Below are 15,887 nucleotides of genomic sequence, written 5' to 3' on the forward strand. Positions count from 1 at the left end.
ATATTACCCTCAACTCCATGAGCCCTTATCTTGTGTATTCACCTTTTCTGTAGCACTTTATTGAACGCCTTTTGGAATTCCAAGTATATTACATAAATTGGCTCCCCTTTATCTAGCCTATGAGTCATCACCTCAAAAAACGCCAATAAATTTCCCTTTCATAAAACTATGCCGACTTTGACTGTTCATACTACGATCTTCTCAGTGCCTTTTTCAGACTTCCTCAATAATAGATTCCAGTATTTTCCTGATGACTGATGTCAGACTAACTGATCTGTAGTTTCCCACTTTTTCTCTTCCCTCCTTTCTTGAATAGTGGAGTTGAATTTGCTAACTTCCAATTTGCTGCGACTGTTCTAGAATTTTGGAAAACGATAACCAGCACATCCACTTTCTCTGCAGCTACCTCTTTTTAGAACCCTTGGATGTAGGCCATCAGGTCCTGGGGATTTGTCAGATATTAGTCCCTTAATTTCTCCAATACTTTTTCTCTGCTGGTATCAATTGCCTTAATTTCCTTACTCTTATTAGACTCTTGGTTACCCTCTACTTCTATGTGATTTGTGTCTTCCACCGTGAAGACAGACAAAATATTTGTTCAATGACTCTGCCATTTCCTTATTCCCCATGATAATTTCTTCCGTCTCTGCCGCTCAGGGACCAATGTTTACTTCAGCTACTCTCCTTTTTATATACTTGTTAAAGCTCTTATGCCGTTTTTAAATTCCTGGTTAGTTTATGCTCATTCTGTACTTTTTTCATTTATCACCTTTTTGGACACCCTTTGCTGGTTTCTAAAACACTCCCAATCTTCTGCAGCACCCACTCCATAACTGTCACTACCTCCAACACTGATACTGGGTGTTACTGACTTAATACTGAAGCTCCCACTGACAAATTAGCATTGCATCTTATCTATTAATGATCCTGCTTCACACTTGGGGTTACTTCTCCCTGCATCTTTATTATTGACCTTCCCTCACAATCATATTGTTCTCTTAGTAACAGTGAATATTTCCTCAACCTATTAATGACCCTGTCTCTCTCTCTCTCTCACTGACAGTGGGTTAACATTGCAGCTCCCCCCCTCTCTATTACTGACCCTGACTCACACGCTGATACCAGTGATTTCTGACAGTATTAACACTCCAGTTCTCAACTGCTATGGACCAACTCAGCAGCACAGTCTGCCGCTGTTTTACCAGTCATGCCCGTGTCAGCTCTTGGAAAGAGCTGTCCAATTTAGTCCCTCACCGGAGCTTTCTCCCCAAATTAGTTATCTTCAAGTACATGTCTGATTGTCTTTTGAAAGTTCCTATGGAATCTGCTTCCAACACACTTTCAGGTACTGTGTTCCAGATCTTAACCACATCTGTGTGAAGAAATTTCTCCTCGTTTTGCCTCCATTCTTCTGGCAATCATTTTAAATCTTATGACCTCTGGTTACTGACCCACTTGCCAGAGCAAACAGTTTCTCCCTACTTGCTTTATGAAAGCCCTGCCGGATTTTGAACCCTTCCATTAAATCTCCCCTTAATCTTCATTGATCGAAGCAGAACGATCCCAGTCTCTCCACATAACTGAACTCCCTCATCCCTGGTAAATCTTTGTGCCCACTCTACCGCTTCCTAAAGTGTGGTGCCCAGAACTGTGTCCAGCTCCTTGAGGTCACTGACTGGATCAACAGAATGGGCAGGTCAAGGAACATTCAAGCACAAGCCTATGAAGGTATGACGTACATATCATAAGGTTTAGGCTAGTAAGGCAGAAAAGCAAGGAACAAAATAAGGTAGAATGTCCAGATTGGAAGAGGGCTAATTTCAACACAATGAGAAGGGATCTAGCCAGAGTAGAATGGAACAAAAGACTAGCAGGGAGAGCTGTATTGGAACAATGGTTTATCACAAAGTGGGCGGCACAGTGGCGCAGTGGTTAGCATCACAGCCTCACAGCTCCAGGGACCCGGGTTCAATTCTGGGTACTGCCTGTGCGGAGTTTGCAAGTTCTCCCTGTGACCGCGTGGGTTTTCGCCGGGTGCTCCGGTTTCCTCCCACCGCCAAAGACTTACAGGTGATAAGTAAATTGACCGTTGTAAATTGCCCCTAGTGTAGGTCAGTGGTAGGGAATAAGGGATTCCTGTAAGGTTAGTATAAATGGGTGGTTCTTGGTCGGCACAGACTCGGTGGGCCGAAGGGCCTGTTTCAGTACTGTATCTCTAAATAAAAAATAAATAAAGATAAATATAATTTTAATCGGAAGAGGACAAGGTCGATAAGCCATAAGCAGTGTATCTCAACAGGCTAAATTTCTTTCAGAGACAGTCACTGTAGCTGTGGACAATGTCCTAAGATAAGGTTGGTCAACCATGAACAGCATACCTCAACAAAGCATTCATACTAAATTCTTTTAAAAACATTATCTAAGATTGCAGTAGCTAACCTAATCACAGGTTATATCAGCACCTTAGTTTCAACTGTTTCAATGCCAGGCAGTGTAATTAAAAATTTTATGCACAGTATCTTCATGGGGTCTTGTTAGAATCTTCCTTTACCTGTCTATTCTTACACCTTACTCTATTCCTGAACATGTCTCATCCCATTTAGACAGGGTACAGTAGCAGTGATTGTGTTACTGGATTAGTAATCCAGAGGCTTCGGCTAATGATCTGGAGACATAGATCGAATCACGGCAGCTGGGGGAATTTAAATAATTCTGAAATAAAAAGCTAGTATCAGTAGTGACGATCACGTAACTACCGGATTACATGAAAAACCCATGTTTCTCAAATCTGGAAGTCAACCTGTCGGCCTTACCAATGTACACGTTAATTTTTTTGTCGCGAGCAGGCAATTTATCTATGTACGCATGCCCTTTAAATTTTTTGCGCATCCGTGCATATGCAGTAATTAAAAGGGCCCTACTTGTGCATGGTCTGCACATGAATTTCTGGGCTGCTGCACGTTTTTGCAGCTCAGAAGGAATACTGGTTCTTATCCCTATCTGGCCTCTTTGTGACTTGAGACTCACAGCTATGTTGTTGACTCTAACGCCCTCCGAAATGGCTGAGCAAGTCACTCAGTTTCATCTCAAGGGAAATAAATGCTGTCCTTGCCACCTAGCAGTCACAGCCTGTGAATTAAGTTTCTCAAGGTGTTCCAACATTCACTGAGATCATGGCTGATCTATATCTTAACTCCATGCACCCGCCTCAGCCCCATATCCTTTCATGCTCTTGGCAAGCAAAAACTAGTGACCTCAGATTTAAAATGATTAATTGAGCTATACTTTACTGCTTTTTGTGGGAGAGTATTCCACAATTCTCCACCCTTGGCATGAAGTGTTTCTTCACTTACATTGAATGGTCTGTGGTTTTAACAGTATCGTCCACTTTTCATAGACTCCTCCACCAGTGCAAAAACATTATCTCTATCAACCCTATCAATTCCTTTCAAAATGCTTAAAATATCAAATCGCCACTTAACTTTTTATATTCCAGGGACTGCAAGCTCAGTCTATGTAATTTCTCCTCACAATCAAACCCTTGGAGCCCTGGTATCATTCTGGAGAATCTGCGCTGTACTCCGTCCAAGGCCAATATATCCTTTCTAAGGTGTCACACCCATTGCTGTTCACAGTAGTCCTGACATGAGCCTTTGTATAGCAAAATTTCCTCCATTCACACAATGATAGTGCAATTATGGACCTGATTAATGCTTCCTTTGTCTTCCAATACTGTCCCTGCCCCTCATACTAATACTGGGAGCTACTGACAGTATTAATACTGTCTCACTAATACTGACTCTGCCTCCGATGCGGATACTCAGGCTGACAGATTAATTCCTCTAACCCCACATTACTAATCCTGCCTCAGCCACGAGAAGTATTAGTACTTCCCCGCTAAACTACTGACAATATTAATACACCCCCGCTCAATTATTGACAGTAGTTCTTCTTTGGCCTCCTTGTCTCGAGAGACAATGGGTAAGCACCTGGAGGTGGTCAGTGGTTTGTGGAGCAGTGCCTGGAGTGGCTATAAAGGCCAATTGTAGAGTAACAGACTCTTCCACTGGCGCTGCAGAAAAAATTGGTTGTCGGGGCTGTTACACAGTTGGCTCTCCCCTTGCGCTTCTGTCTTTTTTCCTGCCAACTGCTAAGTCTCTTCGACTCGCCACACTTTAGCCCCGCCTTTATGGCTGCCCGCCAGCTCTGGTGATCACTGGCAACTGACTCCCACGACTTGTGATCAATGTCACAGGACTTCATGTCACGTTTGCAGACGTCTTTAAAGCGGAGACACAGACGGCCGGTGGGTCTAATACCAGTGGCGAGCTCGCTGTACAATGTGTCTTTGGGGATCCTGCCATCTTCCATGCGGCTCACATGGCCAAGCCATCTCAAGCGCCACTGACTTAGTGTGTATAAGCTGGGGATGTTGGCCGCCTCGAGGACTTCTGTGTTGGAGATACGGTCCTGCCAACTGATGCCAAGGATTCTCTGGAGGCAGCGAAGATGGAATGAATTGAGACGTCGCTCTTGGCTGATGTCCAGGCCTCGCTGCCATAGAGCAAGGTACTGAGGACACAGGCTTGATACACTCGGACTTTTGTGTTCAGTGTCAGTGCGCCATTTTCCCACACTCTCTTGACCAGTCTGGACATAGCAGTGGAAGCCTTTCCCATGCGCTTGTTGATTTCTGCATCTAGGGACAGGTTACTGGTGATAGTTGAGCCTAGGTAGGTGAACTCTTGAACCACTTCCAGAGCGTGGTCGCCGATATTGATGGATAGAGCATTTCTGACGTCCTGTCCCATGATGTTCGTTTTCTTGAGGCTGATGGTTAGGCCAAATTCGCTGCAGGCAGCCGCAAACCTGTCGATGAGACTCTGCAGACACTCTTCAATGTGAGATGTTAAAGCAGCATCGTCAGCAAAGAGGTGTTCCCCGATGAGGACTTTCCGTACTTTGGTCTTCGCTCTTAGATGGACAAGGTTGAACAACCTGCCCCCTGATTTTGTGTGGAGGAAAATTCCTTCTTCTGAAGACTTGAACGCATGTGAGAGCAGCAGGGAGAAGAAAATCCCAAACAGTGTGGGTGCGAGAACACAGCCCTGTTTCACGCCACTCAGGATAGGAAAGGGGTCTGATGAGGTGCTGCTATGCTGAATTGTGCCTTTCATATTGTCATGAAATGAGGTGATGATACTTAGTAGCAACAGATGACAGTAGTATAACAGCAAATTATTGCGGTCCGAGGACAAAGTAAAGGAATAATGAATGAAATGGGGGCAGGTGGAAAGAAAACGAACCAGCAAAAAGGTCAGCATTTTCTGTCTTTGTTACTGACAGTAGGCTCAGTGCTGAGAGATAGTTTGGTGGGAGGCAGGGGGTAAAAGAAACAGCTTCACAAAACATTACAAGTAAGCACCTCAGTTTCCAAAAAAATCTGATACAACTTTTATCTGTAAAGGTGTAGAATATAAAGGCCAAGTAGTAATAATAAGCCCACACAAAACCTCAGCAAGGCCTCAGTTTGAGCACTGTTGGGCTCCACACTATATTGGGGCTTCAGAAAGAGTACATTATAACAATACACTGGGATGCAACCTGCTATGAAGAAATACAAAAGTGAACAAAGACTTGGAAAAGTGTTCTTTTTAGGTTACAATCTAGATGGCAGGGCAACATAACAGAAGTGTTTAATATCATGCAAGACAGGATCAGGATAGACAGAAACAAACTAATTCATAGAATCACTTAGTATTTACAGTACAGAAACAGACCATCAACTCCAACAGATCCGTTCTAGTGTTAACGCTCCACACAAGCCTCTTCCCACCCCTCTTCATTTCATCCTACCAACATTTCCTTCTATTCCTTTCTCCCTCATGTGATTCTCCAGCTTTCCCTTAAATGCATCTATGCTATTTGTCTCAACCACTCCCTGTGGTAGCGAGTTCCACATTCTCACCACTCTCTGGGTAAACAAGTATCTCCTGACCTGCCAATTGGATTTATTAGTGACTGCCTTATATTTATAGCCCCAAGTTTTGCTCTCCTTTGCGAGAAAACGTCTTTTCTATTCTTTTCCAGCCTATTCAATCTTTCCTGCTCACTTCTGGTCATCAGCCTCGTAAATCTTTTTTGTACCTTCTCCAGTGCCTCTATTTATTTTTTAATATATTATGGAGACCAGAACTAGGCACAGTACTCCAAGTGTGAGCTAATCAAGGCTCTATGCAAGTTTAATATAACTTTTCTGCTATTCAATTCTGTCCCTCTAAAATTTCCAGTAGTTGAGGGGTTCGAGAACTCAGGGCCATGAATATAGACTAAATTAAAGATTTGGGGGTGGCGTAGTGATAATGTCACTGGACCAGAAGCCCAGGGGAATGCCCTGGCAACATGGGTTCAAATCCCACCAAGGCGGCTGGTGGAATTTAAAAAAAAGTCAAATAATTAATAAAAACATCAGGAATTGAAAGTTAGTCTGAGTAATGGTGCCAGGAAACTAACACATCTGGTTCACTAATGTCCTTCAGAGAAGGAAATCTGTTGTCCTTACCTGGTCTGACCTATATGCGACTCCAGACCCACAGAAATGTGATTGACTCTTAACTGCCCTTTGAAATGGCCTAGCAAGCCACCCAGTTGTCAAGGGCAATTAGGGATGGGCAACAAATGCTCACCTTGCAGTGACGCCCACATCCCATGCAAAAATAAAATTTGGAACAGAGTTGGAGAAATCTTATTAGATATACGAGGCTGTGGAATTTAAATCTCGGGTTAGTGGTTACGGCAGAAACTACGTCAAGATTCAAGATGAGAATTGATAGATGGATAAAGGGATATCGGAACACGGCAAGTAGAGCGGGCTCAGACTATTTTCTATCATGGAAGAGAAAGGGCAACACGGACTTGTTGGGCAAAATCATCTGTTTCTGGTGATATAACTTTTATAACTTCTTCTGGCACTTATTAACACTATCATCACTAATAGTGACCCTGCCCCTTGCACAACAGCACTGGGAGTCACTGACAATTTTAATACACTCCTCTGCTCTACAATGGTCAAGATTATTAGAGGAGTATTACCACACCACCCTATTACTGACCCTGATTTTCAAACTGACACAAAGCATTATTAATGCTCTTTCTGCTCTATTACTGAGCCAAATCCTCAGATACTGAAAACTACAGATTACTACTCCTGGTTCTATTTCTCAAACTCGTACACTGAAGGTTACTTACAGTATTAATATTCCTTTCCTATTATGTCAATGCTCTCACACACTGAATTACTGACTGTATTAATATGCCCCTCGCTCTATCGTATATATTAATGAGCTGGACATAAACAAGGCATCATCTAAAACTTTGCAGATGATACAAAACACAAAAGTAGCAAAATGCTAACAGACTTCACAGGACGGCAGAGAGACTGGCACAATGGACTGACAAATCACTGACGAAATTTAACAGAGAAGTGCGAAGTGATACATTTTAGAATGAAGAATGAGGAGAGGCAATATAAAGTTAACTTTAAAGCGGCTGCAGTAACAGAGACCGAAGAGTGTACAGGACCCTGGGCTTCGTCAATACGGGACAAAAGCGAGGAAGTTATGCCAAAACTTTACCACTTTAGGAAGGATATACAGGCCTTGGAGAGGTTGCAGAAATTTACCAGAATGACACCACAGGGGTGAGGGACTACAAATATTTGGACAGATTGAAGCAGCCAAGAATTTTCTCCATAGCACAAAGATGGTTAAGGGGAAAATTAATAGAGGCATTCAAACTCATGAAGGGTTTTGATAAATAAGGAAAAAACATGGCCAGGTGCAAGAGGATTGGCAACTTGAGGTCACTGATTTAACTGCCAAAAGAACCTGAGGAGAGATGAGCAGAATACTTTTTTCTGCACAGAATGAGTTATGATCTGAATGCAGTGCCTGAAAGAGTACTACAGGCCGATTGAAGGCCAACTTCCAAAAGGGAAGAAGAAAAATACTCAAAAGGGAAGAAACTTGCAGGGCTATGGGGATTGGATAACTCTTTCAAAGATCAGACACAGGTATAACGGGCTGAATGGTCTCCTCCTGTGGTGTACAATTCCTTACTCTATTACTGACTCTGCCCTCACATATTGATCCCAAGGGAAATACACACCAATCTATAATACTGTCCCTCACACTGGCATGAACTGGCAATGACAGATTTAATGCTCCCCCTGGTCCATTACTCATTGCCCCTCACATTCTAAGCACCCCGACACAGTTGCTGAAGGTAACTGACAGTATTAATAACTGCCCCTCGCCACTCACAGACACTGAGTGCAACTGACAGTATTAATCCACCTGCCTCTCACATTGATACTGATGGTAACTGACAGTATTGATTTTCCCCCTTCCCCTCACACAGACAGACGGTAACTGACAGTACTAATCACTCGTGCTCCTCACACAGAAACCAAGGGTAACTGACAGTATTAATCCATCCCCTGCCTGTCGCAGATATTGAAGGTGTATTACTACCACCCCTACCCCTCACACCGATAGCTTGTGTGACTGAAAGTACTAATCCCCCCACTGCCCCTCACAGACACTGAGGGTAACTCACGGTATTAATAACCACCCACTGCCCTCACAGAGATACTGAGGGAACCGGACAGTATGAATCCCCCGCCTATCAAACAGATAGAGGGTAACTGACAGTATTAATACCCCACCCCTCACATAGATACTGAGGGTAACTGTCAATATTAGCTTCCAGCCCCTCACATAAATATGAGAGTAACTGGTAGTATTAATCCCCTCAGCCCCTCACACATAGAGGGTAACTGACAGGATTAATAACAGCCCTGCCCCTACTGCCCCCAAACAGATACTGATGGGGTAACCAACAGTATTAAACGCTCCTTGCCCCTCTCAGATAGCATGGGTAACAGACAGTATTAATCTGCTCGGTGCTCCTCACAGTTACTGAGGGCAACTCTACGAATAAACCTCCAACATTCCATCACATAAATACCGAGGGTAACTGACAGTATTAATCTATCCCTGGCCCTGACACAGATCCTGAGCGTAACTGACAATACTGATGCCCCGCTCGGCCCTCACACAGATACTGAAGGTAACTGACAGCATTAATTCCCCGTGTCACTCACAAAAACCAAGGGTAACTGACAGTATCAATCCCTGCACTGCCCTTCACACTGATACGGAGGGTAACTGACAGTATTCATAAACTAATTGCAACTGACAGAATTAATTAACCGCGCCATCACACTGACAATGAGGGCAACTGATAGTATTCAGTCCCCTCCTGCCCCCACACTGATACTGAGAGTAACTCACAGTAATAATAATGCCCCCACCACGCCTTGCATAATACCGTGGGTGACTGACAAAACTAATTTGCCCCCCCATCACCTCTCAGCCAGATACTGACGGTAACTAACAGCAATAATAGACCCTGCACTTCAGACAGATAGAGCATAACTGACTGTATTAATACCATCCCTGCCACTCACAGATACGATGAGCAACTGACATTACTAATCCCCTCCCCGCCCACCAGAGGTACTGAGGGTAACTGACAGTATTAACCGCACCCTGCCCCTCACATTTACTGAGGATAACATAGCATTAACTCCCCCCACCGACCCTCACAAATATGAGGGTAACTGGCAATATTAATCCCCCTCCTGCACTCACACAGATACGGAGGGTAACTCTCTATTAATCAACACCCAACGTTCAAAGACATAGATACCGAGGGTAACTGACAGTATTAATCTCTCCCTGCCCCTGACACAGACCCTGAGGGTAAATGACAAGATTGATGCCTTGCTGTCCCCTCACACAGATACAGAGGGTGACTGACAGTAATGATCTCTCTCTGCCCCTCACACAGGTACTGACGGTAACTAACAGTATTACTTCCGCCTGTCCCTCACACAGATACTGACAGCATTAATCCATCCCGCCCTTTCACAGAAACCAAAGGTAACTGACAATATTAAGCCCCCCTACAGCTCACACAGATTCTGAGGGTAACTGACAGTATTAATCCATCCCCGCCTCTCAGATATAATGAGGGTCAGACATTCTTGATCAACCCTTTCTCGTTGCACATTCTTTTGGGCCTCCTTATCTCGAGAGACAATGGATACGCGCCTGGAGGTGGTCAGTGGTTTGTGAAGCAGCGCCTGGAGTGGCTATAAAGGCCAATTCTAGAATGACAGGCTCTTCCACGGGTGCTGCAGAAAAATTTGTTTGTCGGGGCTGTTGCACAGTTGGCTCTCCCCTTGCGCCTGTCTTTTTTCCTGCCAACTACTAAGTCTCTTCGACACGCCACATTTTAGCCCCGTCTTAATGGCTGCCCGCCAGCTCTGGCGAACGCTGGCAACTGACTCCCACGACTTGTGATCAATGTCACAGGATTTCATGTCGCGTTTGCAGACGTCTTTATAGCGGAGACATGGACGGCTGGTGGGTCTGATACCAGTGGCGAGCTCGCTGTACAATGTGTCTTTGGGGATCCTGCAATCTTCCATGCGGCTCACATGGCCAAGCCATCTCAAGCGCCGCTGACTCAGTAGTGTGTACAAGCTGGGGATGTTGGCCGCCTCGAGGACTTCTGTGTTGGAGATACGGTCCTGCCACCTGATGCCAAGTATTTTCCGGAGGCAGCGAAGATGGAATGAATTGAGACGTCGCTCTTGGCTGACATACGTTGTCCAGGCCTCGCTGCCATAGTGCAAGGTACTGAGGACACAGGCCTGATACACTCGGACTTTTGTGTTCCGTGTCAGTGCGCCATTTTCCCACACTCTCTTGGCCAGTCTTGACATAGCAGTGGAAGCCTTTCCCATGCGCTTGTTGATTTCTGCATCTAGAGACAGGTTACTGGTGATAGTTGAGCCTAGGTAGGTGAACTCTTGAACCACTTCCAGAGCGTGGTCGCCAATATTGATGGATGGAGCATTTCTGACGTCCTGCCCCATGATGTTTGTTTTCTTGAGGCTGATGGTTAGGCCAAATTCATTGCAGGCAGCCGCAAACCTGTTGATGAGACTCTGCAGGCACTCTTCAGTGTGAGATGTTAAAGCAGCATCGTCAGCAAAGAGGAGTTCCCTGATGAGGACTTTCCGTACTTTGAACTTCGCTCTTAGACGGGCAAGGTTGAACAACCTGCCCCCTGATCTTGTGTGGAGGAAAATTCCTTCTTCAGAGGACTTGAATGCATGTGAAAGCAGCAGGGAGAAGAAAATCCCAAAAAGTGTGGGTGCGAGAACACAGCCCTGTTTCACGCCACTCAGGATAGGAAAGGGTGTATTAATACCATCCCTAACCCCTCACTCCAACACTTCGGGTGACTGAAAGTATTAATCCCGCTCACACCGACACTGGGGGTAACAGTCAATTGTAATCCCTCCTGCCCCTCAGACACATATTGAGGGCAACTAACAGTATTAATCCCCCGCCCCTCACACAGAGAATGAGGGTAACTGACAGTATTTATCACCCCACCTATCACACAAATAGAGGGTATAATGGTATTAGTAACCCCCACTTCCCCTCAGAGATACTGGCACTAACTGACAGTATTAATCTCACCCTGCCAGTCACAAATAGTGTGGGTACCTGACAGTATTAATCCCCCTGCACTCACACAGATACTGAGGGCAACTGACCGCATTAATCCACCCTGTCCCTCACACAGATACTTTGGGTAACTGACAGTATTAATCTCTCTCTACCTCTCACGCAGATACTGTGGGTAACTGACAGTATTAATAACCCCCCTCCACAATCACACCTCACACAGATATGGTGGGTAACAAGGTATTAATCTCTCTCTACCCCTCACACAGATAGTGAGGGCAACTGACAGTATTAATCCCCTCACCAACTCCTCACAAATACTGAGGGCAACTGACAGAATTACCTGTGCCATCACAATGATACTGAGGGAAACTGATAGCATTCAGCCCCCTCCTGCTCCTCAGAGATACTGACAGTAATCAACAGTATTAATACCCTCTGCCCTCAAACAGATACTGAGGGTAACTCACAGTAATAATCCCCCCCACCACCCCTCAACCAGATATTGATGGTAACTGACTGTAATAATAGGCCCCGCGCCTACACAGGTAAGCATAACTGACAGTTTTAATACCACCTCTGCTCCTCACAGATACTGTAGGTAACTGACAGTATTAACCCCCTTACCCTCAAAGATTCTGTATGTAACTGACCGTATTAATTGCACCCTGCCCCCGCACAGAAACAGAGGGTGATTGACAGTACTGATACTCTGCAGGGCCCTCACACAGATACTAAGGGTAACTACAGGATTAATAATGCACCCAAACCCACTACGCCTCACATAGATACTGTTGGTATCTTACAGTATTAATGCATCCTGCCCCTCACACAGACAGAGGGTAACTGACAGTGTTAATCACGCTCCTGCCACATACATAGATACTGAGGGTTACTGTCACTATTAATCCCCCCTGCCCCTCACACCGATAGAGTCTAACTGACAGGATTATTATCCACCCTGTCCACCAAACAGATACTGAGGATAACCAACAGTATGAATCCGCCCTGATCCTCACAGATACTGAAGGCAAATAATGGTATTAATCCACCTGCCCCTCACACAAATACTGAGGGTAACTGACAATATTAATCCCACCATTACCCCTCAGATACTGAAGGCAACTGACAGTATTAAGGCGCCGCTGGCCTCACACAGATACTGAGAGTAACTGACAGCATTAATCCCCCTACCCATCACAGAGGTACTGAGGATAATTGACAGGATTAATCCCCTCCCCATCACAAAGATACAGTGGCTGACAGTATTAATACCTCTGGCCCTCACATAGATGCTGAGGGTAACTGGCATATTAATTCCTCCACTCCCACACACAGATTTTGTAGGTAACTGACAATATTAAACCCACCCCCATCCTTCACACAGATACTGAGCCTGACAGTATTAAAGCCACCTGCCCCTCACAGATGTTGAAGGTAACGGAAGGTATTAATCCCTTCCCCAACCCTCTCACAGATACTGAGGGTAACTGACATTATGTGCGTGAGGAGCAAGGTAGATTAATATTGAAGGTAAATGACAATATTAATTCACTTCACCCCACACACAGGTAGAGGGTAACTGGCAGTATTAATCCACCCTGCCGCTCAAACAGATACTGAAGGTAACTGAGTATTAACCCCCCTACCCTCACACAGATAGAGGGTAACTGGCAGTATTAATCCCCCCTACCCTCACACAGATAGAGGGCAACTGACAGTATTAATCCCCCCTGCCCCTCACACAGATAGAGGGCAACTGACAGTATTAATCCCCCCTGCCCCTCACACAGATAGAGGGCAACTGGCAGTATTAATCCCCCCTGCCCCTCACACAGATAGAGGGCAACTGACAGTATTAATCCACCCTGCCCCTCACACAGATACTGAGGGCAACTGACAGCATTAATCCCCCCGACCCTCACACAGATACAGGGTAACTGACAGTATTAATCCCCCCTGCCCCTCACACAGATAGAGGGTAACTGGCAGTATTAATCCCCCCTGCCCCTCACACAGACACAGGGTAACTGACAGTATTAATCCCCCTGCCCTCACACAGATACAGGGTAACTGACAGTATTAATCCCCCCTGCCCTCAGATACAGGGTAACTGACAGTATTAATCCCCCCTGCCCTCACACAGATACAGGGTAACTGACAGTATTAATCCCCCTGCCCTCACACAGATACAGGGTAACTGACAGTATTAATCCCCCCTGCCCTCACACAGATACAGGGTAACTGACAGTATTAATCCCCCCTGCCCTCACACAGATACAGGGTAACTGACAGTATTAATCCCCCCTGCCCTCACACAGATACAGGGTAACTGACAGTATTAATCCCCCTGCCCTCACACACATACAGGGTAACTGACAGTATTAATCCCCCTGCCCTCACACAGATACAGGGTAACTGACAGTATTAATCCCCCCTGCCCTCACACAGATACAGGGTAACTGACAGTATTACTCCTCTTTCACTCACCTGCTGCCGCTCCCTACATGAGGCCCCGCTCCTACCCTGGGCCGGGGCCGGTGGGTAAGGTGGGCAGTCCGGCTGCACGGCCTGGGCCCGCTGCTTCCCCTGCTCCTCCTCCTCCTGTTGGACTTCCACCTTCACCACCTGGTCTTCCTCCTCCTCCTCCTGCTTCACGACACAGGGCGCGACCAGGCCCAAACCTGGGGCCTGCTGCTGCTGCCTCCTCCTCTTCCGTCTTTCCTCGTCCCCCTGCTGCTGCTGCGGGCCCCCGGGTCCGGGACCCGGGCCTGCCCGGTGACACTGCGCCGCTGCCCCGCCGCCTCCCCCGCTCCGGTTGGCCGCCGCCGCCATGTTGACCAGAATTAGGGCCGAACAGAGACACAAAAAAAACCGTCACCGCGCGCGACCCAGAGCGCGCGCACACAGCGGCTTGACCGAGCGTTCGGGCGCGCGCTCAAAACAAACACGCGCACACTCGATCACAAACACCGAGCGACACACACACATACACCGCCTCCTTTGTCCGCCAGAGACGCCGTGCGCCTGCGTCGTTCGGATTTCCGCCCCCTACACCTCCGGTCCTGCGCACTCTTTCGTCATACCGTCGCAATCACACGTGATTGACAACTAGGCCCCGCCCCCCCCCCCCCGCTGGCGCAAACACCGACGCATGCTCGTCCACACTTTCCCCTTCCCCGCCCCTGCCGTCACCCCCTCGAGCACCTCATTGAATGACGGATTGATCCCGCCCTTTCCTCCCCGCCGCACTCATCACCCAGGCCCCGCTCATAATCGCACCCAAGTGATTGACAGGTTCGCACCGCCCTTCTTCCCCCACCCCTGCCGCGCGCGCCCACCCACACACACACCTCCCCACCCCCTACTTGACCACTGCACCTAAGATGATTGACATCTCTGCCCCGCCCCCTCGACCCTTGCTGAGCGCGCGCAGAAAGAGACGGTCTCGTCGCCAACTCCAATTTGACAACCCGCGCACAAGTGAGTGACAGTTTGGCCCCGACGCCGTGCCGACTGAACGATTGATTGACAAGGAGGGCCTTTGACCCCGCCCTTGTCTCCCTGGCAGCGGGCGGGTGAGTGACAGCAAAAGTCTCAGTTCCACCGCTCCTGTCAGCCAGAGAGAGAGACCTGGATGGCGTCTGGGGCTGTTTTCTGCATTATGGAATGATACAGCGCAAAACAGAAAAAGAAAGACTTGCATTTCTATCGTGCCTTTCATCATTGAATTGATTTTTAGCAGGGTTTGTCAGTACTAGTAAGCTTTTATTATTAATTCTAAGGGGTTGCAGTATTGGTAATTTTTTTAGCAGTGGCAGAGGGTCAACTAATAAATAAAGGAATGGCAGGGTGCTTCAACCTCAAGAGTTCACCTCCCGTGCTATGTGGGAGCTCCAGGATACTTCCCGTATCCTGGAGAACCATTTGTGCAGGAAGTGTCGTCAATTGCAGCAGCTTGAGCACTGCATTTTGGAACTTGAACAGCAGCGGGCAACACTGAGGATTCATGAGGATGAGAGCTATGTGGATAGCATGTTTATAGATGTGGTCATCCCACAGCTTAACAGTATGCAGGGAGAGCGGGAATGGGTGACCTCCAGGCAGTCAAAAAGAATCAGGCAGGTAGTGCAGGAGACCCCTGAGTGCATCTCACTCTCCAACAGGTATTCAGTTCTCGATACTGAGGAAAGTTATCCTTCACCTGGGGAGTACAGCCAGAGCCAAGTCCATGGCACGTGTGACTCAGCTGCACAGGGGGGTACAGGGAAGACTGGAAGA

The 15,887-nt window shown here is 46.7% G+C and overlaps 1 protein-coding gene across 5 annotated transcripts in view; it reads right to left on the bottom strand.

Moving 5' to 3' along the window:
* The window catches only part of LOC137385150 (E3 ubiquitin-protein ligase ZFP91-like), a 102,755-nt gene extending 88,162 nt beyond the window's left edge, over positions 1–14,593 (bottom strand). For all 5 annotated transcript variants that reach the window (XM_068060090.1, XM_068060089.1, XM_068060086.1 and 2 more), the window contains exon 1: positions 14,097–14,593. In XM_068060090.1, coding sequence (XP_067916191.1) covers positions 14,097–14,441 — 345 coding nt within the window. In that variant the 5' untranslated portion in view covers positions 14,442–14,593. The remainder of the gene's footprint in view (positions 1–14,096) is intronic.
* Positions 14,594–15,887: the final 1,294 nt, after the last annotated feature.

This window comes from Heterodontus francisci, chromosome 28 (genome assembly GCF_036365525.1).
Source record: "Heterodontus francisci isolate sHetFra1 chromosome 28, sHetFra1.hap1, whole genome shotgun sequence".
NCBI classification, from domain to species: Eukaryota; Metazoa; Chordata; class Chondrichthyes; order Heterodontiformes; family Heterodontidae; genus Heterodontus; species Heterodontus francisci.